The 27,982-nt window shown below is 30.2% G+C and overlaps 1 protein-coding gene across 1 annotated transcript; it reads left to right on the top strand.

Moving 5' to 3' along the window:
• Window positions 1–64: 64 nt before the first annotated feature.
• LOC126844174 (alpha-tocopherol transfer protein) lies at window positions 65–26,319 on the top strand. Its single transcript, XM_050582088.1, has 7 exons — window positions 65–801; window positions 8,773–8,867; window positions 19,422–19,569; window positions 24,063–24,256; window positions 24,899–25,009; window positions 25,083–25,227; window positions 26,110–26,319. The coding sequence occupies exons 1-7, from the start codon at window positions 612–614 to the stop codon at window positions 26,142–26,144; spliced, it is 918 nt and encodes a 305-aa protein (XP_050438045.1). The 5' UTR covers window positions 65–611; the 3' UTR covers window positions 26,145–26,319.
• Window positions 26,320–27,982: the final 1,663 nt, after the last annotated feature.

Raw genomic sequence — 27,982 nt, 5'->3', positions numbered from 1 at the left:
ACCGCACGTTATGGCGGTCGGTGTTGGCGAGCGTTTCGTTACGGTTCGGCTTGCGCAACTACCGCAGTAGTGATGATGATGCAACGACAAAACGGTACCTGTTGTATGTGTGTGTGTGTGACAGCAGCTACATTCTAGACACACGTTCCATTCTCCACGTTCATGCGTAGACGGGTAAAATTGTATAAACAAAAAAAAATGTAATAGTTAAAAACGATATCGAATGTGTGTGTGTAGGTCGGTGTTTTCAGTGCAAAAAAAAACACCAAGACGCTTCAACGCCGTTTCCGTTTTCAAAAAGATTCAACAGATAACTCGGTGCAGCGGAGAAGCGACCTTGAACGGTCCTTCCGATTAGTGTGTGTATACACACAACACCGGACGCGCTCTCGACGTGCATTATCGCTTTTCGGTCGTTGTTCACTGTTCAGTCGCACGCAAACCGACAGCCCACCCTGACGCGTCTTATGAGTCGAGATCTTGACAGCGTCGTTAAGAAATTGAATCCCTAGCTATCGAGATTAAGAAATCGTCTTCCGATATTTGTACACGCGCATTATTGTCCTTCAGTATACCTTCAGGGTCCGGGACCGGGTGACAAGTTAGAAAACATGCCGCAGCTACCTTCGGACGACGAAGACACCACCAGGGTAGGCACGTCGGTGGACTTCCCCGACGTGTTGGCCGACTTGGACTTGGAAACCATCACGGAAGACGCGGCCGAGTACGCGCGCGTCCGGCTCGGCGAGACCGAAGAGAGCCGCACCCAACTATTGGCCGAGCTGGAAGACATGATCTACGGTAACCATAATACTATATTATTACACTAACGTGGCTTTTGGTGTTATTTTTAAAATAAGGGTTTAATAAAAAAAAAACGACATTTGTCTATGATAAAAAATGTTACAGGGTAGGTGGATCGGATATACAAATGTCGCACTCTACGGATGGTTTTAGGAATAGATTTTTTGATTTTGTTTTTGCTTATATAAAAAATACGAGCTTGCTTTTTCGGGTTTATTTGTGAATTATCCGCCAAAATTAAAACTAAAACATACCGTGGAATTTTGCAAAAAATTCTCTTATAAAAAAAGGGCAGCTAGATTTTTTTTTGCAAAAATGGTCATTATCCATTTCGACTAACTGTGTCCAAAATTTCGTAATTTTGGTGTGACACAAAAATAATTTGGACATTTTTCAGGAATTTTTGTGGGATCAAATAATTTTTTGTTTTAGTGCTTATTTATTAATTATCATATAATAAAAATACGAATAATTTTATTGTAAAAACTGATTATGGGAAATTTCTAAAAAAAAAAAAAACTTAAAACAAATTAAGTGATTTTTTTTTTATAGAGTTTTTCGGGAAATTCTGTGGTATGGTTTATTTTTACTTTTGTTGGAAGTTTTAAAAATAAACCTGCAAGAATCCGAAATACCCTGAGTTTTTGTCATTAAAAAAAAAAATACAAAACATCTATTCTTAGAAGTTAGAGCTTATTATGTAGACGTCCCGTAGAATGCGACTTATGGGTACACCCTGTATATAAATTTCATAAGAAAAACTTAGAAAATTCTACTGGCTCACTGTTAATTAGTCGGAACTAATGTAGAATACACCATGTACGACCACCAAGAAAATCGCGGCATGTCCTATAATAGAACAATTGAGGAAGTGTTATCTGTAGCTTTTGAATGTCTTGCATAATACAGCGGTCAAAACTTTAAAATTCTATAAGCCCTATAAAATTAATTAACATAATATTATTAACTGCGCAACTATTATCGAAGTCTTTATAACATGTTATAGAATCCTAAATGGCTAAGTTCAACCATAGAGTCACGTTAACTATATCGTAGCAAAAATAAAAACATTGTTTTAAAAACAGCAGTTTTTTGAGGACGAGCTACCCAAATTTCAATTATTATTAGTTTAACTATTATTTAAAAATAAGTAATAACAAAAAGGTGTGTAGTTAAGCATTTAATTATAACATATTCTGAGTGACGTAACGCTAATTTGTTTTAATATTTGCCTACTTTCAATATTTTTTTAAAAACTATTTAGATAATGTAATATGTTTGTTTTTTGTACGTAGGAAATTAAATTGAAAAAAAAAACGGACTTATTAAACGCAATTGATAAAGTAACTAGTTTTTAATTGTTTTCAGATTCTAATATGTTTTATTTCGGAGGTAATAAATTGTGTTTTCATATCAAACCACCAATTGTTCGGCCATTTTATCCGCAAATAGTTTACTAATGACTAGCTTATTGACTCTAACCTAATCGTGACTAAACCTTAACACTTTATTAATGATGCGCAGACATTGACATAAAATGTTTTTAAATCATCACATCGAATTTTTTTAAACGTTTAACAATGTCATAAATCATTGTAAACAATTTAACTTTACTAATGTGATTTTTTTAATTTAGATTCAAGATTTTCTCGCATATTTTAATAAATTTGCATAGTGCTTAATAAAATATCTATTCTATGGATGTATTTTATGTGAATACTGCTTGATGATAAAATGATGGTTTATATTATTGTTTACGTTGTGCATAATATTTTATGTACACTTCATTCTAATCAAATATTATATTATAATAAAGTGGTCAAACTCATCGACAAATGCTTTATCACGCTTGTAGGTTATCATACCGTACACATGACTTTATTCTTATTAGATAGACATCATATTTCAGCATCAATAATCTACCTAATAGTCCAACTATAGTATGTTTTTTTTACATTAAGAAGGCGTCGCACCGGTGATTTTCAGTGGTAAAAACATGTTTAAGCAGACAGAAAATAACTTGCTTAATTTTGGTTTTAGAGTAAAAGCACCCATTATAAAATTAAAAGAGAACAATATTCCGGAGGGCAAGACGGTGCGTTTTTTAAAAAAAATTAATTTTTTAGAAAGTTAAAGTCATTTAAAAATGTTAAAATAGTCGTTATTTCTAAACTATGTATTGAGCGTTATACTTAGAATAATGAAAAAACGCACCGTGTTGCCCTCCGAAATATTGTTCTCTTTTAATTTTATAATTGGTGCTTTTACTCTAAATGCAAACATAAGCGAGTTATTTTCAGTCTGCTTAAACAAGTTGAGATGAAAAAACATTTTTAAATCGCTTTCAAGGATGCTGTGATAGTCCAAAAAATAAATTAACTACCAAAATAGAGTCCTAGTTATTGAACTAATAATTACACATCACAGTTTAACCTTTAAATTAAGATTTTGTAAAAAAAATCCTATACTTTACTCCTTAAAAATGGGCGGTGCGACGCCCTCTTAAGCCTTACCTACCATAATAATTTTACTTGTTGTAAACTATTAAAATATATAACTTCAATAAAAAAAATAGCTTTACACAATACCTAATGGTGTTGTATCGTCCGTCAAACTTAGCCCAACGACTAAGTTACATAGTACATACACACACAATTAATAATAAAAATAATAATTAATAACGGGCGTCACTTTATTATAAATAAATTGACCGAGGACTGAGAAAACAGTCGAATTTCTGCTTGGAGAATGTAGGGATTGCCTGTAGTGCGGGGCATGTGAACAGTGAACACGTTTGGCACTTAAGATTAATGACTTATCATTCTGTACATTTATTTAATAGTACTTGCTATTTAATATCCTAGATTCGCAGATGTAATGAAAAAATAGTGATTTTTTTTGTTTAAAATCACGCCGTAGGCCAACGCTTATATAAAAAGCACTTTGATTAATTTAAATATATTAAAACATTTTATCTTTATTTTAATATTGCTAAACTTATTTACAAAATTATAAGTTGCTCAATTATCGGTTAGCTAATTAGCTATTTAATCAATTATTTTTCATCAATGAAATAATTAAAAAGAGAGAAATATAAAAAATATAATAGAATTAATGTTTCTTTCAAATTAGCATAATTTATCGCACAACCATTAATTAATAGCTTTTATTCTAATACATTTAGTTTAATTTTCAATAAACCATTAGAATTAGATATTATGTTATTTATTATTACAATTCATTTAATGATTATAAATCATAATAACGTGTTCAGCCTTGAAAATTTGCCAAGTAATCGAATACTCAGTCAATATTGTCACCAGATTGCTACAAAAACAAAAATTGTGTATAATTGTCATATTATTATTTCTCGTGCAAATTTAATACTTCTGTTATTTAATTTAATTGTTTTAAATTGCATTATTTAAAACAATATTGAACACTTGATCAAATTACTACAATACTCGTGTACAGTATAGTAACTAATTGTTCTGAGTAATAATAATAAAACTAACTGGATTTTAACATTATAATAGTTAACGTGTTTGATAGTGGTTTTATAATTGACGGGTAATTTGTGCATAATATTGATCCTATTATAAATTAGTTTCATACGACCAACGGCTTGTATAGATGTACGATTATTCATAAATCAAAATTCAAACACTTTTTTAACAGTCATAACGTAGGTTTAAGAATTTAATGTAGACTTCTACTGCTGATACGCTGTTGTCGTTGTTACGAGTATAAAAATGTACAACAAAAACCAATTAAGGAAATAACTACCCAGTGCCTATAAAACGATAATAAAAAAAATATATCGTTTCTCGTACCTAAGCAAGTAATAATAATAGTTTTCAACCACTTTTTACCACATCCGAGACCGAACCATGGTCTCACCAAGGTGTTCCGGATTTTACAGCATAATATTCTTTTTCCTGTTTCAACGTCGCGCACGATTTATCGTTACAATAATTTCTTTAAAAAAAAACAGTATAATAAACACGGCATGTCCTTGGTTTTTTTCAATTGTTTATCAACGGCTTTTAGTTTATGTGTTTAATAATTATATTATCAGGACAGGATAAAACTGATCGTTTCCGTTTAACATTTCTTATTATTTAAATCGTAGAACTGGTTTTTGTTTAGGTACTTGCCAAATATCATTATTAATCCAAAAGTAAATAGTTCAATTACATATGCCACATGAAGGTGTTTCATGTAAATTTATAATTCTTATAATAATGCATTTCTTTTAATATTCTGTAAGATTTACAATATTTTTTTTTACGACATACTCATTATAACATTATAGCTGACCTAGATTATTCACGTTCTGTTTCCATTCTACTCTAGCTTATAATATGAGGACTTTAACGAGGTACTGATTAGCTGTTTTAGTAAACATATATATTTAAAACATTAGGGCTAAAAATAGGCCTTAGATTGCTGGTTCTATTTATTCATAACGACATCTCAAGAGCGGATTTTTAACAAAAATTAAAAATATAATTATTCATAACGAATAATAAATTATTAACTTATAATTAATATAATTATCAACTAAAAATTAGTATAATTATTATATAATCGATTAGCTGGGCTAGGGACTTGGGCACTCGTTCACACTATTGTTTATTGTTCTTTTAAAGGTTTATTTTTAAATAAGATGATTTATAATTACAAATAAAAATGTTTAAAATTTAAAAATATAAGAAATAAAAAATATATAATTAATTTTAAGGCTTTATTTAGTATATTATTTATTTATATTTTACCCTAATTAACTGATAGGCCAACTACAATATTATTACATTATTTCAGAGTTAAAATCTAATCAAATATTTAATTTCGTTAAAGTTAAAAGCAAATATCAACTTATCAATCAGTCAAGTTAATTTAAACATTTTTTTAAATTACTATTTTTTTTTTTTACTCTTATTTGTTTTTTATTTCAAAACAATTAATATTTAACACTTTTTTTGGCGGACGAAATATTTAGGTACATATGAAGTTATTCAGAGATGTACGCAAATATTAAACTCGATTGAAATGTTTATAAACGTGTTAATGTATAGTATTGCTAATAAACATTTTAGTTTTATTGAAACTATGTAAATAATTTATAAATTTAGTTTTGCTTTTGTAATAGACTTATGGTTATTGTATGTCCATTATTTTAATGACCTTAGGCCATAGAAAACAGTCATCTGGACCGGATTATCATTACGAAAAATGCACATTGAACAGCTAGTCGATCACAACTAAAAGTGCTTATTAATTTGTAAATTAAAATACTGTAAATGGTTCACCGCTATAAGCTGTACATTATTATTAAACGCCTCATATTTTTATAAATAATATTATCTATGATAATATACCGCGTTCGCTTTGACACCGACCACCGTGACTAAGGTTATTATTATATAATATAATATTATACTGGGGAAATTTTCATTTACCTTCGAAAGTAAACGTATCGTACGCACGAATTGCACGGTGTATATATACACCTCTATTTGCATGTTTTTTAGGCAGGAGATAAAATTACGTTGTTTCTTCTAGTTCAAAAAACTGATCAAATAAACAAAAGTATAATTACTACATCAATATTATAATAAACGCACGCCTGTTCCGTTTGCGCGCAACTAATTAATGAATTTAAAAAAAATTACTATGAACAAATTCTGATGTAGCAATTTTTTTTTTTTACACATTAATGTAACTCTCCAATTGATGAGCATGAGTATGCACAATTCAAATTGCAGCAGTCTTGTAATTATGCATTTTTTTATCTTAAGCCATAGTAATTTTTTAACCACTCTTCGTCGTGTAGCAAGTCTATAATAATTTCTATAGATACTTTAAATTATATTGTGTAATTCAAAATTGAGAAAACATCTTTGATTTTACTTGTTACTGGTTTAAAATACGGTACTCGAAAACATTCCTAAAACTAGCCGAAATAGTTCCAAATATTATAGGTGTTCTTTAGAAATAACTTTGGCAATCTGCAGCCAAAAAAAAAAAAAAAATACATCAACCATTTTTCTCAGATAAGGTTGAATTGTATTATTATTTTTATTGAACATTTGCTGACTGTAGAATTAGCTGCGTGTAAATGTAATATAAAAAAAAGGCAAGAAATTCTAACAACATGATTATAAAAACATAATATATTGCATTACTATTGAAGCTATAATAATCGGTAATAACGCTTTAAATGATAAATCCTATGAGGTCCCTTAGGGTTGCATAGTATTTATTTCGCAAAACGAAATGTTTATTTCGAACGAGTTCTGCGAATATTTAATTTATTTCCTGTCTCATATTTAAGCTGATCCGGCAGCTCTAACTTGGCTCATAATGGTAATATTATTATTACAAAAATACATAAACACTAGCATGTACGTACTGTAATATAAAATTATAACGATGGCGAATTAACTACGTCCGTGTAATTATCATTTCCTTCGGTTTCAATCGTTTTTCAAGGTTTCGCGCGCTGTCTGCACGAAAACAAAAAACAAAACTAATAATGATTTATATACATTTATCAAATTACGCACGAGCTCGGTGACTTTTTTTCTCCTCTTTTTCGTATGAAATACTGAAACAAGTTTTATTTTGTAAACCGTACAGTAGAGTGTACAAATGATGAGTGTATTCGCTTATTATGCCAACCTGTGTTCGAATAAATGAAAAGCTATTCTTTTGTAAACCGTTGTAGCCGTTCAACGATCACGTTGTCAAGTCAAAAAGTTTAAACTATCCTAACTGACTAACTTACATTTACTTAAGCTTACTCCTCAGTCTTCATGGTGTGTTAATTGTATACAGCCGAAAACTAGTTTAGCATATTATTTTCAACGTCAATAAAAAATAAATTGGTTTAATCTTAAATAATCGTAAGTGAATGTTTATAAATTAAAACAAATTGTAATTTGTACATTAAATAACAGCAAACTTTAATTTGTACTATTGTGGTAGGTATATACAGGGTGATTAACTTATCGTGGACCACTCAATAACTCATTGGGTTTAATAAAAAATGTAATTTGTTTCTTTACATAATGTTTCTACACAATGTGATCTCAATTTCTCACATTTGTTTTTGTTTTTACCCCCTCCCAACTTAGTTTTTTTGATGAAAACTTTTGAAACTTAAACGGTAACCCATACATTGTATTAACTTTTAACTTTTTAAATTAAGAATAATGTACTAAAAATTTTGACTGTTCGATTACCGGTTTTGGATAACTATTTTTAAAGTTATAAGAGTTTAAAAGTTTGGATGGATGGAAATGTGCGGTTGGGAAATGTGCACAGATAAAAATAATACTACACTCCACTTTTCCTCTTGCCCTGAACTTGAAACGTCAAAAGTTTTTATCAAAAAAACTAAGTTGGGAGGGGGTAAAAAAAAAATTGAGATCGCGCATTGCATAAAAACACTATGTAAAGAAAAAAATTAAATTTGTTATTACACCCAGTGAGATATTGAGTGGTTCACGATAAGTTGATCACCCTGTATATTATGGTCAATGTATTAGGGTGGAGACCCTACCTATTGCTACCTTAAGAATTTATTTTCCCTATCTATGGTCATCTCATTTTATATTCAAATAAATTATTGTTGGCCATAGTAGCCAATACTGGTGATGTCTTTTAACCTAACTATATAATATGCAATAATCATGTTATTAAGTTTTTTGGGTTCTCTTCAATTAAAAAAAAAAATTTTAGATTCATACAACATACTTTAAAGATCAAAAGAGCAAGACGTATAATAATTAATAAAATAAAACAATAATAAAAAAAAGAGCTATTAAAACAATAAGTAATAACTAATAGTCTAAATGTACTCTTCAATGTGTTGTAGTGCACAACAAGTTGCTATAAGCAATTTATAAAAAAAAACAATTGTGGAAAACATTATTTTGATTTTGTACTATTTTATTTTTCCAGAAAAAGGAGAAATCACACCTCACAGAATGGACGAATTGTTTCTTTTGCGATTTTTGCGAGCTCGGCATTTTAAACTTATGCCGTCGTACAAACTGGTGAGTCAAGTGTTTTTTAGAATAATACAATAATATTAAAAAGTGAATTTGTTTGCATTAGTATTGTTACTGTGGTATACTATATTATTGCGTATACAGGGTGGGCTATTTATCGTAACACGCTCATTTTCTACGAAAATAATTGCATCATTTTGTAGTTTTCTTTGAAAAACATTTTTATTTATCTTATTTTAAAATATTATAAAATTATTAAGTATTCAACTTTTATAGTTTTTTCCAGAGCTCCAGAGCAAATTTAGAACGGGAGGCATGGTGTAGTGTAGTATTGTTTTTATCTGTGGCACTACCCTTACCGTCCTAAATTTTAACTTAAGTAACTTTGAAAGTAATTATCCAAAATTGGTTATCGACCAGTTAACATTTTCAGTAAATGATTCTTAATCTAAAAAGATAAATAAATATTAATTATGCTACCACTTAAGTTTTAAATTGAATAGAGCTCTGGAGAAAAATTAAAAGATGAAATTTGATTATCGTCTAATATTGTAAAATAACAAGAATTAAAGCGCTCCAAAATGAAAAACTACTAAATTGACATTATTTTTAAAGGAAATGTAATTTATGACAAAGTATTTTATGGCGTCATTTATTATTTTTTAACATTATAAATTTTACATTTGGCAATATTAGAATATGCGATAGCATACTCAGACCGTTGGGAATTGTTTTTACTTTTTTTTTATTGACCTGAACTCTGTCCAATCGGTAATCTAGACTCGACTAGACTTTGCCTAAATGATTTACAAATATTTGAATTGTGTCGTATGAAACGTAGTACAACCAAAACATATCATAAAGGTTTTAATTATTTACATATTATGACACAACCCGTATTACATGGTACCCGTATACATATTTAAATTTTAGTTAATGTTGTAAAAATATTATCTATTTTCTTGGACCATCTATATTATGTATTATCTGTTAGTCTATGGTATCTAAACAATTCAGAGACATATTCACTATTTATGGAGGATTCAGGGGTAGACGCATTGAATCTGGCTAGAGTAAGGGAAAATAAGGAAAGGATATCTCATAGTATACGTGCAACGTAGACCGCGTTTGCGCCGCAAATACGAATTGGCCAACAGGTGTAAACGCATTTGTGTTGTTCAGGCTCTTGGAAAAAAATTACTGTGAATTAGGTTTACTGCGGGAAAGCGACGATTGTTGTCTGAGGTCGCGATTCCGACCGTTCTCTCCGTACGACAACGATGGTTTTTTTGTTTCGCAAAACATATTATTATTATATATAATAATGACAACAAAAATAATTAATGCCAACACTGTAGTCGAAGGACGGCGTCATAACGAAAAATAGCGTTCAAAACAAGACTCCGTGAGGGCTATTAGTTATCTTTTGTGTGCACCTGATCATTTATTGTTTAATCCGCGACGCCTTCGAAAATAGAATAAGCTGACGTACGCCAAATACTAATATATTATTGTTCACGTCTATTTGTGAACAATATTCCATCGAACCGGACTATGTCGTCCGTCTCGGTTCGAAATGTCTTGGTGCGGTAATTCACAGATCTATACAGAAGGTAGACACGCAATCGGCACGTCTGCAAAATGTCAAAACACAGTAACCAAAAACAATTGGAAAATCGCAATGAAAAGCAACTCTACTGAACATTGAACACTCGTTAAGTTAGTGTTATACTAGTTGTGCAGTGTGCTTACTGTTTACTGTTTAATAATTTAGCGGGCTGACAATGTTCATTAGTTAGTACAAGATTTTCCAAAATATGTCGGTGTTACTGTGTTTTGGCAGTGTACAAGTGAGCTGGCTTGTGATCCAGTTATTAAATCTTCTTGTTCTTCTCGTTCGTTTTCATCCCTACTATTTGAGGTCAGCATAAATAACACACCCTCTCCGGGTGGCGGCCCAACAACAGTATTCACATTAGGCCCCATTGAAATTGAATTACAAGTTACCTTATAGCTAATAACTACCTTATAACTACTATAGAATAGTTTTACTAATTTATACAACTTTATTTACAATTGCTGGTGGTGCGTTCTCGGGCCGGTACGAACGCACCCGCCGCCCTCGAACACCGGGAGGTCTATTTAAACCTGAGGTACGGAAAAATAAATAATAACATACTATTTCGTAAGTCTGGAATGGGATTATATTTCTATTGTGTATGTAGTACTTCTGATTTTCGTTGTTTTTACTTGACACTCATGACTTTTAATTTAATAAATATGCAAAAAAATCAGTATTAAACACTACTAACAAAACAGTTATCTAGAAAGATAAAATATGAGTAGGTTTTATCTAGATAACAGCTTGTCTAGGTATATTGATCTAAATAATTCCCAGCACTAAAACAATACTGCATACCTTCAGTGGCTCAGCCAGACCCAGGTTCAAAGTTTGTATTCACCGCTTTTGAAAATCACTCCTGGTTACGTCGGATTACTGAAGATGACCAAAATCAGATTCCAACGGCAATTGTCATTGTTAAACTATTAACTGGAGCAAAACGATTTTGTAACACGTTGCATTAACGTACGCATATTTTGGAAACGGTTTTCAATAAATTTTGGGTCACGGACGGACACGACGTCTGAATTATAGTGTATATACACAGCACGCTTTCCTCTACATAATCAGTTTTGAAGGAGAACTAAACGTTACAGTTAGTTTTCTACTTCAAGATTATATGGAATTATTATGAATGATTACATACAAGCGCGTATTCATTTTTTGATTAGTGATCTTTGATATAGATGTGAGAAGCTAAAGCTAGTAACAAGTTGTTTAATACTATCTTCTTCACTTGTCTTATTACATTTCAAGTAAACATAGTAAAATAAGCACTTATTTCCTTTGTATTTGCCCAACTCAACATATTTTTTTATTAGCCTGAAACTAATGTTTAGGATAGAAATATGAGCTAAAATCTTTTTATTTTTAGGTAAACTTCAGTTAAGTTAGTATTACAGGTTTTTAATTTATTAAGATTATTATACATAAACCATGTAAATTAATTATTAATAATTAATTTAAATAAACGGGCAACAACTTACGCCGGATTAAAGAACTTTAAATTAAAAATATACACGCCGTTAATATTCTATAGATAGAGCTGTGCGTAATGTGTCCAAGCACTTCACATCGTTAAATTTGTTTGGTATAAGTAATATTTTGATCACTAGCCAATGTAGGTATAGTTAAACTGGCTTTAAAATCGGATTTTGGCCGTGTTGACAATAAACTCTTCCTGTCTAAAAAAATATTTACTGGATGACTTCAATAATCATGTGGTATATATACATACATTTACATTATCCAATCGGGTTTGATTTAAACTGCTAATGGTTTGGATGGGACGGTCGTTTAATTTATTCGGCACAGGAAATACAACGTTTTTTATTTGAGTCGGAACTACTGTCATGCGAACCCCGGAAAGTCCGGGATGGTAAAAATACAAGAAATAGATTTGACCCTGGTCAGGATTACTTGAAATCACCGAAATCAAAGGAGAGGTTCCGGCGACGGATAATCGCAAGTTTGCCTTACCGACCGCCATCTCGGGTTTCCGGTGAAGCATTCCGGTTTTTAACGGTCAAGGTAGTCTCCCGTCCGGATCGAAAACAAGTACATTATGTTACCAGAACGCGCATAGGTTGTTATTAGTATGCTTTTTTACCTACAGCCATATTGCACAACACGAGCATGCCAATTTGACAAACAACGGCTACCTTCGTTTACAATTACTTATACTTTTATGTACGGATTTTTTTTTTTTTTTATGACGGTTATCAGCACAAAGCATTGGTATTTACATTATTGTAAGGAATAACGTGGCGTCATTAGGAACATTCTAGAAATTTACCTCGTCCTCTCGCCGCCGTTCTTATACCCATTCCAATGTCACTGTTAAACCGATGTCTCATTTATCCATTACGGTTTTTAATATACACTCGAATGATTTTAATTGATTCCCATTGCCACATGGCATATTATATTGTAAATTATATCCATATTAACGTCGACTTAACCTTTATATACGTGTAGGTACCATGGAATAGGATTGTGCCAACAATTTATGAGGGGGTTTACTTTTATAAATGTATTATAATTACATACAAATACTAACATAAAAAAAAGTCCAATCAGAGGACAATTATTGGTATAATTTAGAATGATTTGTCTAATAATTTTCTAATACTCGGGGGCTAAGGCTAATTTTAAGTTCTGAAATATTACTCTTGTCAATTCCAACATTAGGATTATAGATGATGGAAAGTCGTAAAATTGCCTATTAGTGGCTAATGAGATGTTGTCACGATGAGCCAAAGAGTAAATGAGATGGAATAGCAAAAAAAAAATTGAACGGAGGCGATGGTGTTATAAAAGTAATTTTGACGAGGTATGATTTTTAAACCGTAAAATAGTCGATAGGTATGGGAAATAGGAGCGTGTTTAATATCGGAAATAGATGCGCTTTAATAAGTTTTCTCTTTCAAATAAAATTTAAATTATAGAAACAAAACCACTTAATGAGGCGTGTTTTTAAGCAAAAAATGAGGCTGCGAGAGGGCCCGTTAAATAACAAATACAATAATAAGGAACTTGATATTTTTCAATTATGTTGCTTTTAGTAAGTAATTCAATTATTGAAAAAATCTGCTCAAAATTTGGTAAACTAAAAAGTTTGAAGTTTGTGTAACAGTCAAAAAAAGTAAAACATTTCGGAAAAAACATAATTTAAAAACTTTAATTTACCTTAAAAATATTTTTATATATAATGACTAATGAGTGATATTTTGTGGAACGCTTGTTGCCTTAACCCCATCTCTTAATTATGCAAAAACAAATTTAGGATATGAAATCAATTTGATTTGAAACGCCCACATTTCTCAAACCTCATGACTGAGCATACACCCAGTATATTAATAAGTAATAATTACATATTTAATTACGCTGTTGTATTGATTACTTAGGGGTATGGTCTAGGTGTGTTCTCATTCAAACAAAAATTAACTCGATCCGTATACCGTGCACGTTTGTCTACAGTTAAAATTGGTTTCGAATGGACCATGCTCTGCCAAACATGGATGTTCGACTATATATGTATTGACGTCAAATACTATAAGATATTATATACGTACTTGCCCTCTGAAAAGTGAAAACTGCTGTGCCTCGTTTAGAATAAATTATAATAACATTTGGCGTGTATTACCTAAATGTGTTTTATATACGGGACGTCCCGTTTTAATGGATTAACATAGTTTATCATCTAAATTGCTCAACGTTTTCTCTCTTTGCATATTTTGTCATCATATATTATAAATTCATAGACATTATGAATTCTGTAGTTATGACTTCTTATAGTAACTACTTTGCAATTTAACAGAATATTACTTTTATGATTAAAATTGATACAATTATTCTCAAGTAAACGCTTTAATACCAATATGTGGCCGTAGATAACAAAAATAAAAATATTAATACAAATTACAATGAAAAGGATACCTAAGTCATGACATAATATGTCGTACTTAATTCATTTGATTTTTTTACAGTTTTTTCTGTAAAATTACCAATTTTTAATACAATTTTTTTAAAAAGTTGTTTTTTTATTGTTAATCCAAAAACGAGTCTCCCTTTTTTGTTTTTTCGCTGTATAATCTAGAGTGTTGTGGCTAATACCGCAAATACATTTGAGGATTATTTCAACTTTTTATCAATACTAGCTGAGGGTTTAAGCCGAAAAATATAAGCAAAATTTTATTGGGGTGAGATCTATTGAGAAGGTGTGAACTGTTTCAACTATAAATCCATCTAGTGCAGTAGTTAGAATGGCATCATAGAACCAGGCCCGCGCACAAAAACATTGTATGATATTGGCATAAGGTTGTCACTGTAAAATCAATATACCTTCGCAGCACTGCGTCGAATTTGATTTGATGCATATACCTAGAACAACAATGAAACGAGCTTGAGATGTGATACATAAAAACTGAAAACACATTACGCATGCTTCTTGTGTAATAATTCCCGTGCTTGTGAATAGTGTTCAAAGTACAGACTTCTAAAAAGTCTCGCATTAAACGCATAGAACGCGATAAAATAATATTTTATTATTTGTAATTTTCACACGAGTAATAATTATTGTGTATTATAAAACAAAGTAATAAAATACGTATGTAACATGTCGTTTTCTCTGGCTGCATCAAGGCTCAGAAGTAAAATTCAAGGAGATTAAATGCATGGAAATAACCTTAATCAAATTGCCCGCTAATCAAGACAATATAGCGGTCGACTGAGGATATCTCGGCGTGTCTAAGTGGCGATAAAGTCATCATGGTTGTGTAAAGTTTGATGTTTATATTTTTTATCTATTCTGTCTATGCTTATATTGCGTGTTAGCATAAAAAAATAATAAAAAAATATGACACGAAGACAATGCAAATGACGGAGACGTTAATAACCGTGAGCAGGGTGTGACGTGACCCTGTTATTAGCATCATTAAATCATAATATCGCTTATGTGTAAAGAGTCGACATTTTGCACACCTAAAGATGATTATTATCCGAGTGTGTTTTGCCTGTATCATGATTCGAATTGGATTCAGTAAAGTCAGTCAGACTATGTAACCAATTCGGATGGTAATAGCATACTATTGCGGCCGGAAAATAGCAAATTTTAAAATAGCAACCGTATATTATATTATATTTTGTATCGGTTTGACGCAGGAGTTCGACATTTTATTACTTTTAAAAGCACAAGTACAATTTGTACTCGTATATTATGTATTTTTACTATGTTATCTAATGATTGATAGTGATAGCTATTGGCGTTAAACCGTATGGTTCGCATTTGTTCGTTGCCCGTATGGACGTATATTATGTATGACCGATCACAATTTGTTCAAATTGCATCCATCTCGACGGTTGTATAATGAGAAACAATATGTCGTAACCGCAAGACCTTTTGGATGCATTACAAATGCCCCGGGGCCATCACAGACACCTTTATTCTATTTATTTTTATCAATTATAATAATAATTATTGTCGAACCATAAACGTGTTTCGAAACGGCGTCTTTGAACTGTTCGATACTGCATCTGTGCGTTCGTTTTAAACGTTTTTTTATGCCACTCATCGACCGCATAGTATTATAGTATAACTGGTTTGATGCATCAGTCTGTATGCAGTGCCGTTTTGCTGTAACATTCATACAGGCCGACGAGGACGGCGCTTATACCAAATAGGTTCCTTAGAACATGTTGGCTAAACACTATGAAAGGCTAGGAAAAAATCATAGATCGACGGCTTACCGTGGAAATTAAAAAAGGTCACAACTCATAATATAAGCTCATTGCTTAAATTGTGTTCCCAGTTGTGAAAATTCGTATTCCCATCATTCTTATATATTATTGTATTTTTACGGAATCGTGTTAAAACAAATTACGTGGGAATTATTTGAATTATATTTTATGATTGAAAGTTATTTGAATAAAAATATATTGGAATAATTTTCACAAGAATAATGTGTGATCTGATTATATTTAGATAATCGCGTTTTATTCGAATAATGCACAATTATGATTATGTTTGTGTTTTCGCATTTGTCGGGCTTCATATTACTGTTACTTATTTGAATTTACTTAGTTACTTACTTTACTATTTAACTACTTAACTTACTGTTACTTACTAGATATTACACATTAGACGGCATAGGTGGCGCACGTTATTGATGTATTAGTGTAAATAAGTGCGCGGCCTCGTCGCGTCGGTTCCTTTCACCGACGGCCGTGAAAGCAAAGGATCAACAAACTGTGTTGAGTACTCGCCAATAATAATATAACACTATACACCATGCGAGTGTGTATATATATATATATGATAAAACGTAACAAGCATTTAGGTACTTTCAACGTGTAACACGTGACGTTTTCAGACGACGGCTGATCGACGTTTTGCTTGTTTTCGGCCGTTATAAAATTTTCGAATATTATCATCACCGATTTTCCACTTGTTGATCACGGTTGTAGGATAGTGAGTGGATAGTGGCGTTAAGTGACATTTTTTTTATAAAATAGTTTTTAGTTTGAATAGTTTTAAAAATAGATTAAATTGAATGAATGAGTGTTATAGGATATATCACACGACTTAGTAAAATATTATAACATGTTTAATGTGTGTTGAGCCTTAAAATGAAAAGAGTTCCAAGCATTAGAATATATTGACTAAAATGTTGTCTCCTGAACAGTTTTGAAATTGTGAGGCAACACCTTTATCCACTCACCCCTTCAACTATTATGAATTACGATAATAACACGAAAGGCTGGAACGTTATTATACGTTTCTAGTTTGGTCCCTTATAAGCCATCATCAATTAAGTACAAAGTAAAAAAAAAATAATGAACGACACGTGCACCGTGTGCAGTTATAACATTAATAGTAGGTCACTCGAATTATGTCTGTGTGCGTTTTTTTTTTATTTTAGAAACACCCAAAACAATGGATAGATGACAATAGTGTTTTTTTATCGTCGCGTCGTTATTATCAATTAATTATTAAATTTTTTTTCTCGAAATATTGACAATTGGTTAGTTATTACAAACTCCTTATGACCGACGATAACGCAACTTTACGGATTATGATAATATTATGTTAGACTTTTAATAAACGACAGAGAGGGCGAGGACGTATTTACCGTCTGTGTTGTGAATCTGGTTTCGATTTTATTTCTTAAAAAAAAAACATACCTCACTTATTTACATTATTTCTTTATTATGACAACACAATTTTTCAAGTTTTTTAATGTATACGATATTGCTAAATACTTGGTAAGAGTATTACTCGGAAAAAGTAAAAAATCAACAGTAGTTCGACGAATCATAACTAGTAATTGCAATAATTTTTTTTAATGGCTGGTCGTAGAAACATCTGGTTTTAAGTTGTTAATATAGTTGATATTTAATTTGACCAGATATTGTTTCGTATTATTATAAGATGCTTGATAACAGCTAATCTATAAAAAAAATCTAATAACCCGGGTTGAAAATATTAGATTTTAAATAAAATTAACGTGATATAAGTTAGTTGACTATAGTCAGTTAATATTAACTCTTAGCTGGACCTAAATCAATTAAATATTTAATGGATTTTTAATTTTTAGCTTGTTTAGTATTTATTACCAGCAGTGTATATTTTAACACGTTGCACATTACATTTAAGATTAATTCAGTGATTATTCTAACAATATTACGATAGCTGATAGCATTTCCCATTTTGACTATTTTTAAATAAAAGTCCTAACCTAACCTAACCTAACCGAGGTCTTATTTTTTTACCATAACAGTAATAATAATATAATAAATTACTTATACGTGAGTCCTGACAACATGCAAATCGCCTAATACAATTTACAAAATTAAAACAAAAAAGGATTAATTGCATTTAGCATTTTATAATTAAAAACAGATAAACAATATCCTTATTAGATATTATTATTAATTTCTTTTATTGTTATTTTTTAATTTTATTTTTATTTTATTATTAAAATTTAAAACGCTGTATCATCAAGTAAAAAAATTATTTATTATTTATCCTATGGTTTTCCTTACGCCTAACAGTGGGTTCATCGAAAATTGGGATGTGAATAAAACGTTTAAAATTAATATCATGCAGACTAGTCAGTAATAATTATTTAAAAACAACATCATCATATTGGTTGTTGCAGTAGTTGTGATGTGATAGAGTCGTGGTGACGATTGGTTTTAATTCTCTAAGGTTGTAAGAACAATACTAATATGTTTACCAAGAATATGACAAAAAAGAAACATATTAGTAATTTTTTTCTAAATATAATAAAATATGATTTTGATGTAAGTGTGCTATTAAATTCAAACACTTTTTTAGTATTGCCCAATATGAGACTAACCACAGGGTTTTGATTTGCCGGTCGAGTAGTGACAAATTAGTCGAGCGTTACACCAGAAATGAATGATGAACAAATTAAATAATTGTATTATATTATTAATATTAGTATTATTTTATCGTTACGCGACATTGTGTGTTGTAATAGCCACACAATTGGCGTACCGCAATTTATCGTTATCTTAATTATTTTTTATTATTATAATATTATTGCACTGTTACCGATCCGTTGAATACAGCTGATATAAATCAGTATAACGTCATTCATTGGTTAAAGTGAAAAATAAGAACAACGATAATTATTAAATAAATAGGTCGTGTATCGAAGGACTCGAAAATGAAATGTTTAAAAAAATAGGTTATACTTATAGTTACAAAAATTAAATTTAATCAATTTGGTAATTACTTTTCACACCGGGACACGACAGTTTATACTGCTGACATTGCTCTTTTACACTGAAAATTATTGCTCTTATATACCTACTATAGTTATCACAGTAGAGTATTTTAACATTTGTGTAATTATAAATTACTATTGTATTTTAGGCATAAATAAAAGATAGTTTTAATTATATTTCTATTTGTTTTTATCGCTGATTTAGTGAATTTGTTTGTGTTTCAGTTGGTCAACTACTGTAGATTTAGAGAAAACAACCCAGATTATTACAAAATCAATCCGTTGGACTTGTCGTTCATTGGAGACGCCGATGTGCTCAGCGTGTTACCGTACACAGAGCAGACAGGAAGACGAATTTTGATCTACAGAATAGGTGAATATCATAATAATAGTAATGATAATAATTGTTATGTCACGATGAGTTAGTGCTAAACCATTGTTAGATGTAGTAGTACTTCTGCATATCGATTAATTACACTAATAATTTGAAATAATTATTTATTATTATAATTAATGTACGGTATAGGTATTACTAAATAATGTATACTTGCTATCATAATAAAAATTAATAACTTTGGTAGATTAGTTAATATTAGTAACGTGGTAACAATACTTTACAATACCGGTAAACACAGTACACACCACAGCTTATCAGTAGTTTTTTAGAATTTATACTTGCTCACAAAAATAACTGAACCATCTACAAAATATTTGCGAAAGGTTTCATAAATTAACTTACTATGGAACGTTATTTGCTAAAATTAAAAATCTGCCAAAAACGTTGTAATATTAGACAATCATTTGGTAAACAATTGGAAAAGTCACAAATTCCTTATGCTTATTATTTTATTGTCAGTTTTTCGTTTAACCCACCTACATAATGTTATTATGCACTAAGTGTTAGATTTGACATCTTTGTTAAATGTAAACACATCCGATAAATCCTGATTTAGCGCTTTCGATCGTTGCTTATAGCCAATAGGCCGTAAAAAACAGTGCGTATGGAACGGCTATTGCCGCAAATCAATGATAGTAATTAAATAAATGAGTATCAAAGTTTTGTGTAATGTGCATATTAGTATTTGGTATTATCTACCATTATTAAAGGTTTTCTAAAAGTTATCATTATGGAAAATTTATATTGTTATTAAAATATATTTGTTGAACGTTTAACATTTACTGAACATTGACGTTTAAGATGTTAATTGACACAAAATTACACTAAATTCAATTTATACATAAAGTTTGTATAGTTATTATAAATAGTTAAATACATGGATCAGTGTAGGCTATATGTCAATTTGATTATAACCAGTAATATTTTACCTAAAGGACGTGCTTGAAAATCAAATAAATGGCAAAATATTTGATTTAGAAATAATAAAAGGAGTCGCAGAGCAAGTGTATGTACTGAAACAAAACAGTATTAAGTATCAGAACTCAACTGATATTTATATTCTCGTTTAACGATTAATATTATCTATTATCATTAATCCAATTAAAGTTACTAATAGCAACAGAGTTGGGGATCTATAACGTCTTTACATATTATAAGAGGTATAAATAAAATAATACTAGGAAATTTAATTATTTTATTTTATATCTGTTATGACACATACAAGAGAATGGAGAAATTGAAGATGTGGCTTCTCAAGATAATTTGTGTTCTTGGATAAGGCGGAAAGAGGCAACATGTGCAGCTGTGGGTGAAAGGAAATTTGTTCAATAGCACTGTTGTGGGACCAGGTCTTATGTGTTGAAGTGAACGTTAAAATATATTGAATTAACGAGGGGTGAGAGGAAAATGAGTGTTATTATTAATGTCAATAAAGCAATAGTATAAAACTATAACAATGTGTTAGGATATTTGATCAATATTATTGAAATCAATCAGAGAAGAAATGAGAATCGAATAACATAAATATTTCGTAATCATACGTCATAAATCTTAACGATTGATTAGAAACTAAAAATAATACATAAGAATAATTATTAACGTTATTTTTTAAATAACTTTATTCTCTTCAATTGGGATTGCTTAAAGTCCAACAGTATAATTAACTATGAAAGTACACAACAGTGTGCTAATTGTAGATTATAAAATGCAACAAAGTAAAAAAAAAACATAAACAAGATCAAATGTTAAAAACTGTACTTTTATCTTAGGTTTTTATAGAACCTACGGAAACTGATTAGGGCCAATGACGTGTGTAAAGGGGAAAACATGATAATTTAAAAGTTACCACTCAACTTCTTCTGATAAAATGGCTAAAATAATGTTAACAGAAATTATTAAATATTCTTAAGCGATGCGTATAAATGTATAAGTTGTGTAACTATATTAAACAAATTTAGTTTGCAAGTCTTAGCTATAAAAACTAAACCGTTCTGCGAGCTATCGTGTATTTTGTTGAAATAGCCAAGTCTTATAATGCTTGTAGGAACAGCTTTAAACCTGGCTCAAACTCGTTGTAGGGTGAAGGAAGGTATTTTCGTGGCATAAGCAATTTCGTGATATAGTTTGTTGATCGTATCGCGTAATTCCCTATTAGAAAATTGTCTTGAAAATCACACTGATTGTTAAAATAACTGTTATTTTAACAATCAGTTATATATCAGACCCAATAACAATATTATATTGGTTATTTAGTTTGATCAATCTTAAATTATTGTGTTGTAGTAGGGTATGTGTTACTTATTATTCTACCTTTAGGCCATTCCGAAACGTATCCATTGTTACTACACTCATAAGGCTATCATTATTATATCGTTATGTTTTATGAAACACATTTTAAATTGTAATCCTGAATTTCACAGAAATAATCGTTATAAAATCAGCAATAAATCGCTTAGTAATACGCTTAGGCTTTACTGCTAATGATAATGCAAAATACCACTATAAAATAATAGAATTAATAGTAAATACTATTAAATAGCATATTTTGCTAATCGTAAATGCAATTTGCGTAAGAGGTTAAACTTTAATAGTTCCTCGAATGCGTTGGTTGTGATTGTGTTATAGTAAAACAATAACTGTTATTGAAATTAATTGTTTTCAGTTTGGGTGTCATAAATTCTTAATTTCTACTTTAAACTGTCCTATATTCTATATAAGATTCGGTATTATTATTATTATTTTTTTTTGTTCATTTGTTCACATTTTAATTCACAATCGCTGTGAAATGTGTAGTTACCGGTGATTGTAATTGTAGGAAAATTATATTCACGGCAAGTTCCCGCAGTTATTGTCATTAATAATAATGCAGCTATGTATTTATTGTGTCAATACCACGGCGAAGGTCTCTGCATGCATAAGCAAAAAAATGTCGACGGTTAGAGACATTCCATGTATCTAAGTATAAATATGTAGACAATAATTATTATCGTATCGATAATATTTTTGTGTTGTCAATTAAATAATTACGGTACACGTAAACAAGTCCAGGTGATAGTCAAATTATATAATATCAACCACCCTGTGTATTTACACATATCTAATACTATCATTTTAGTTCATTGTGGACAGCCCTAAGTTTTCAAATGCGTTACGAAACTTAAAAAAATAATAAAAATAATATTTAAAAATAAAATAATATTAATTCCACTGTAGTAAACAAAACTAGAAAATGAATCGTTTTTGAGTACTAGTTTTATTTTAGAACTAAGTAATTATAATAAAACACATTGCCACATTATATTAAATCAATAAAACTACTATTCTTTAAAAGAAAATTATCCTGAGAACGATTCACATCGACATTTTATGTTACATTTTTTCATATTTCCAAAAACAACAAGTGGACGGTGTTTTTAATTAGTTATATTAGTTAAAAAATACTCTTATAGTATATAACTTAAAAAAAAAAAATCGAAAAACATAATGATTATAATTTTGCTGTGTTGGATTAAGTTTAATTCAGTAAGGAGTATAAGACTTATGTTTGGCGTCAATGCTTAAAAACAATTTCCGGCCATTTGATCAGGCCAATACTAATGTTATTATCCATTAATAATGTCCTTCATAAAAAAAAAAATTATCCGTCTAGTTTTTAAGATGATATAATATATTTTGTTCAGAATGATATCAGGACTCGATTAAATTCAATTGAAATTCGGCTCGATCTACTACTATTACAACGTGACATGCTATTATGGAATTATCTGTGTAGTTTACAGTGTTGATGTGTAAAATCCAATCCCATGACATTTAAAAATTCCGATAATACTTTCTAAACATCGAATTCTCCACGTTTTCCTATCGCACCGGGATCAACAATTTTTTATCCGATCATGTTTTCAGTGCACTAGTAAACGTAATTAAAATTTGAATCGATCATTATGATTGTGCAGAAAAAACATAATATATGTGGCAATCAACATCAACATACGCCCAACGAATTTTCAACACCACCTAACCTACACACGGTCTCGTGTCAAAATTACATAACCGAAGCGCCGTAATTGGAACGGTGACTAAAGACAATATTGTATTCTATTAATTGTAATGGTGATAGTAAAGGCTTATTTGTAGCCAACGCTGTGAAGTTAGAGTTACATTTTAAAGTATGCCCGTAACAAATTATAATTATTTACCCTCGTAAATTATGTTTTCTCTCATGTTTTTGTTAGGTACACGAATAATACTGTACATGATATTTCGAATATACTATAAACTATACTAATTATTAAACAGACAATACAATAAAGTCAGAAAGGTTTAAATATAAAATGAAAAAACCTATTATTGTTCTTGTTAAATAATTGTCATTAAAATAATATAGAAACGTATAAACAAATAATTATATATTTTCATCTATTCAACTACTTACATTGCTACAACACTGACCATAGCCGTTTGACTTATAGGCAAATGGAACATCAACGACTTCGACATAACGGAAATACTGAAAGCTTCATATGCTACACTCGAACTGGGCGTGCTTGAGCCAACAGCCCAGATACTCGGTGGTGTGGTCATATTTGATTTGGGTGGATTCACAATGCAACACGCCTACCAAGTTTCGCCGAAAGTAGTTTCGAAAATCTTTGAGCTCATTGTTGTAAGTATTAGATATATTATGTAAAATGTTCATAATGAAGTCAATTTTTTTATTTTTATCTTGCTAAAAAATATCTCAAATATATTTTATCATGTAATATTGTAATATGTCAAGAATCACACATGACAACAAGGTTTTTGTAATAGGTAATTTTTATTTGGCAGTTATGGAAATGAATTATACCAAAAATTCGTATTAAATTTCGCGTTTATACTTTTTTTACGATTACACGTTTAAGAAATGTTTTATAACATTTGTATAATGTAATACCTACTAATTAATAGTGATTACAGTACTGGAAAAACAATAAATAGGTTTAAAAATAATAGTTCCTTAAGTGAGGAGATTTGAATAAAAATTTAGAAAAATACATAATTTACGTTTGAATAATTTATTGGTTATCTGCATTGGAATAATGCAGTATGATTAATTAAGCGGTAAAAATCATAGTTTTGTTGGTATTAAACCAACATTGCATTTATTACAAAAAAATATAATAAATGTTCGAAAAATGAAATTACCTATTGAAATATTTCATTCATTTATATTATTTACAGATATATTCATCATTATTTTTTCATGAAATGCTCGAATACTACAATATAATTTTTTTTGTTAATATATTTTTGTGTTTTATTTCAGTCGTCTATTCCCATAAAAACGTATGCTATTCACATACTGAACGAATCTTGGGTATTCGACACGGTGTTTAACTTGTTCAAACCACTATTAGGTCGCAGATACCACGAAATGGTAAGTGTGATATTTTGGTGTATTGGTTTAAAAGTTTGAGATAGTCAAACTTAACTAAGTATTTGTGTTTCAGCTTTTTTTCCACGGAAAGAACATGGAGTCACTGCACAAGCACATCGACCCCAAATACTTACCAACGGTATACGGTGGAATCAGACCAAGTTACCCCTATCAACATTGGTTCATAAACATGAAGAAAAACAAACGAATCGTCGAAGGTATATTATTAGGCCTATATTTTTTAAAGTGTCTTACACACTAGGCGGTTTGTTCCAGTATGGAACATGCTTTAGCCTTGGCCTCTCAGCTCGAAAACGACACAAAATAACAACATTAAATGCGACACGAAAGTAGCGCGTCTACTTTGAACATATAATATAACGAGTCGTCGTTCAAACGTTTTGACCAGAACATATAATTATGACTATACTATTGTCATTAATCGCAAGGAGATTATCAATCAGAAATAATCACTATTCAGGAGCCAGCAGGCTAAAGCATGTTCCATGTTTTATAATTTTAGCCGTTAGGCTTTAAGTAGACTGTAGCTTTTTTCCTTTCCTTTACTATTTTGAATTATTATTTATTTTAAATTGGTATTATTAAAATAATAATTATAATACCGGGGTTTTATTTATGTCTTTTAGTGGATTTTCTATAAAATAAAACTATGTGCAATATTTTCATAATTTTACTCAAAAACTAATTTTTCTAAAGCAATAATTATTAAGTATAGAAATTTTGTAGAGTTATTGAGAAAAACCAGAATAGAACGAACACATTGTATAATTTATATTATATCCAATAGTTTATAAATAGCCTAAAGTTAAATTACTTTTATAAATGTGTATAAACGGTTTATCAAACAATTTAGATAAGGCATTAGCAATTTACTGTATGAATCAATAACTAAATGTTGTTTTGTAATAATTTAGAGCTGCTGTGATATTAATTTAATACTATTATTACTTTGATCAAATATTTTAAAAACAATTTTATAATTATAGGTGATGCTACTTATATAACTTATAATTTTGGACTCCAATTCCTTAGAATTATTTAATTGTATATTTTAATCACATTTTATTTTCTTGTTTCAGAAATGGAAAGTCTTGGCTACGACGTACATGTTTGATAAACGCAAGTGACTACTTGATCGATACTATATTTCATTAATTTTTAGTTCTATGCATTTCCTTTTCATTTTTGGTTTATGTTAATCATTTTATTCCTTTTTAAATCATAATACTTTAAATATATTAGATAAGTATAAATATATATGATAGGTATTATATATTATTTGTATAATATTGAAATTGTGTTTTTTTTGTTTCCCTTTTCTTAACATAAGTACATAATATAATGACTAATGATTATTATATCATAAACTTTAAATGCACTAAAGATTATACAATTTAACTAGAGCCTAACCTCGTTATAAAGCTGTAGCTTTTTATTTAGATAGGTACTTGGTCTGTTTCCTTTTGTTCCAGTTTGAACGTTTACATACTACTACGGATTTTATCGAATTCGTCTGAACAATTAAAGGGCTGCAAGGAAAAAAGATCAATGTCAATTTTTTAACATTCTGAGAAAATCATGTTTTTAATTTCTAAACGTAATACATTTTGCCTGTATGTATAAACTTCTGGCGGTCGTTACTCTCGACTAATCTGTTTTTTTCCATGGTTCGAGTGCATAAAAGATACAATACATCAATACAAATAATTTGATACCAAAATCTCATTTTAAAAAAAATTGACATTGATCTTTTTTCCCCGCAGCCCTTCAATTTGTAAAACGTTTTAAATTGTATTCAAACGAAATTAAAAAGTATAATTCAGGACAATCCTCCCTATCGACTAGGACCGCCCTAATATATAATATAGTTTAGCACTAGGGGCAGATTGGGACAAAAAAAAAAAATTATTTCTATACTCTATCTCTCGAAAGATAGGCAGTGTTTTGCGCATCTCGAATGAAGCATCTAGCACTGCTGAACCCGTCTAACCACCTCTATTCGTGAGACAATGTATAGATAACATCATAAAGTAGTAAATCCCGGTTCGCCACTAGCTATAATATGTAGTAGCCTGTAGCGGTACGAGAATAGTTTCAGTAAACGACGGTAATATGTATGTTATGAAAATAATCGTATTTAATATTGGGAGAATAAATGATAATTAAAACATAATGGCTAACTAGTAACTACAACAATAGAAAAGTGTATATATATTATAATATGTAGTATCTATGTGTTGTAACGCACTTCATTGCCTAAAAAATAAGTTTAATGACAGGGCTTATGGCAGTTTTTGACGAAGCTAGTCAGACCCTTACGTGTTAAGTTTTGCAAAAAAATTAACTTTGGGACTCAATTTTTAAAAGTAACGAAAAGCGTGAGTGGCTCTTTAAGACCCAATATAAATAGTAATTACGAGTTATAATATATACATACATTTATTGAAAAACCGCTTGACGTCATAACTATAGTAACAAATGCTATATATTGTTGGTTCAATAATATTTTTAAAATTTTCACTAGTGATATATTAAATTGATTTCGGTATAAATTTAACTACTTTTATTAAATATTTCCTTTTGTAAACATAGTGTCTGGAAACTCAATCCGTATGTCGGTTTTTAAACACAATTTGCATACATTCTAATGATGCCGAATGACTTATCAGTTTTACCTGTTAAGCGTTGTTACGTTTTGATCCCAGCCGAAAACGCTTCTACCGTGACTCAAGACGAATCAGGACATCAAAGGCCTACCCAAATTCAGAGTAAAGACAATAGCGTTGACCCTTTTAGCACAAAAAACTTAGGCCGAAAATTCTTTGTACATGAATACGTTGGTCTCGCCAAGCCGGTAAAACACACTACCAACATATCCAACGGAGAATGGTCGTCTTGTACATGTGAGTTATTTCCATTATTAAATAATAGGCTATTATCTCTTATCTATTT

This window comes from Adelges cooleyi, unplaced genomic scaffold, assembly GCF_023614345.1.
Source record: "Adelges cooleyi isolate 19-005CV unplaced genomic scaffold, UGA_ACOO_1.1 ACOO_flye_CR_arks_rails_tigmint_CR_PRNA_651, whole genome shotgun sequence".
Lineage (NCBI taxonomy): Eukaryota > Metazoa > Arthropoda > Insecta > Hemiptera > Adelgidae > Adelges > Adelges cooleyi.
The sequence above is the reverse complement of the archived record's forward strand: the minus strand, read 5'-3'. Positions and strand labels throughout refer to the sequence as shown.

Excerpts from the sequence above, each read along its gene's own strand:
- LOC126844174 (XM_050582088.1), top strand. The coding sequence starts at position 612 with ATGCCGCAGCTACCTTCGGACGACGAAGACACCACCAGGGTAGGCACG. Across the intron at positions 8,868-19,421 it reads TTATGCCGTCGTACAAACTG|TTGGTCAACTACTGTAGATT; the intron begins GTGAGTCAAGTG and ends TTTGTGTTTCAG. Across the intron at positions 25,228-26,109 it reads AAACAAACGAATCGTCGAAG|AAATGGAAAGTCTTGGCTAC; the intron begins GTATATTATTAG and ends TTCTTGTTTCAG.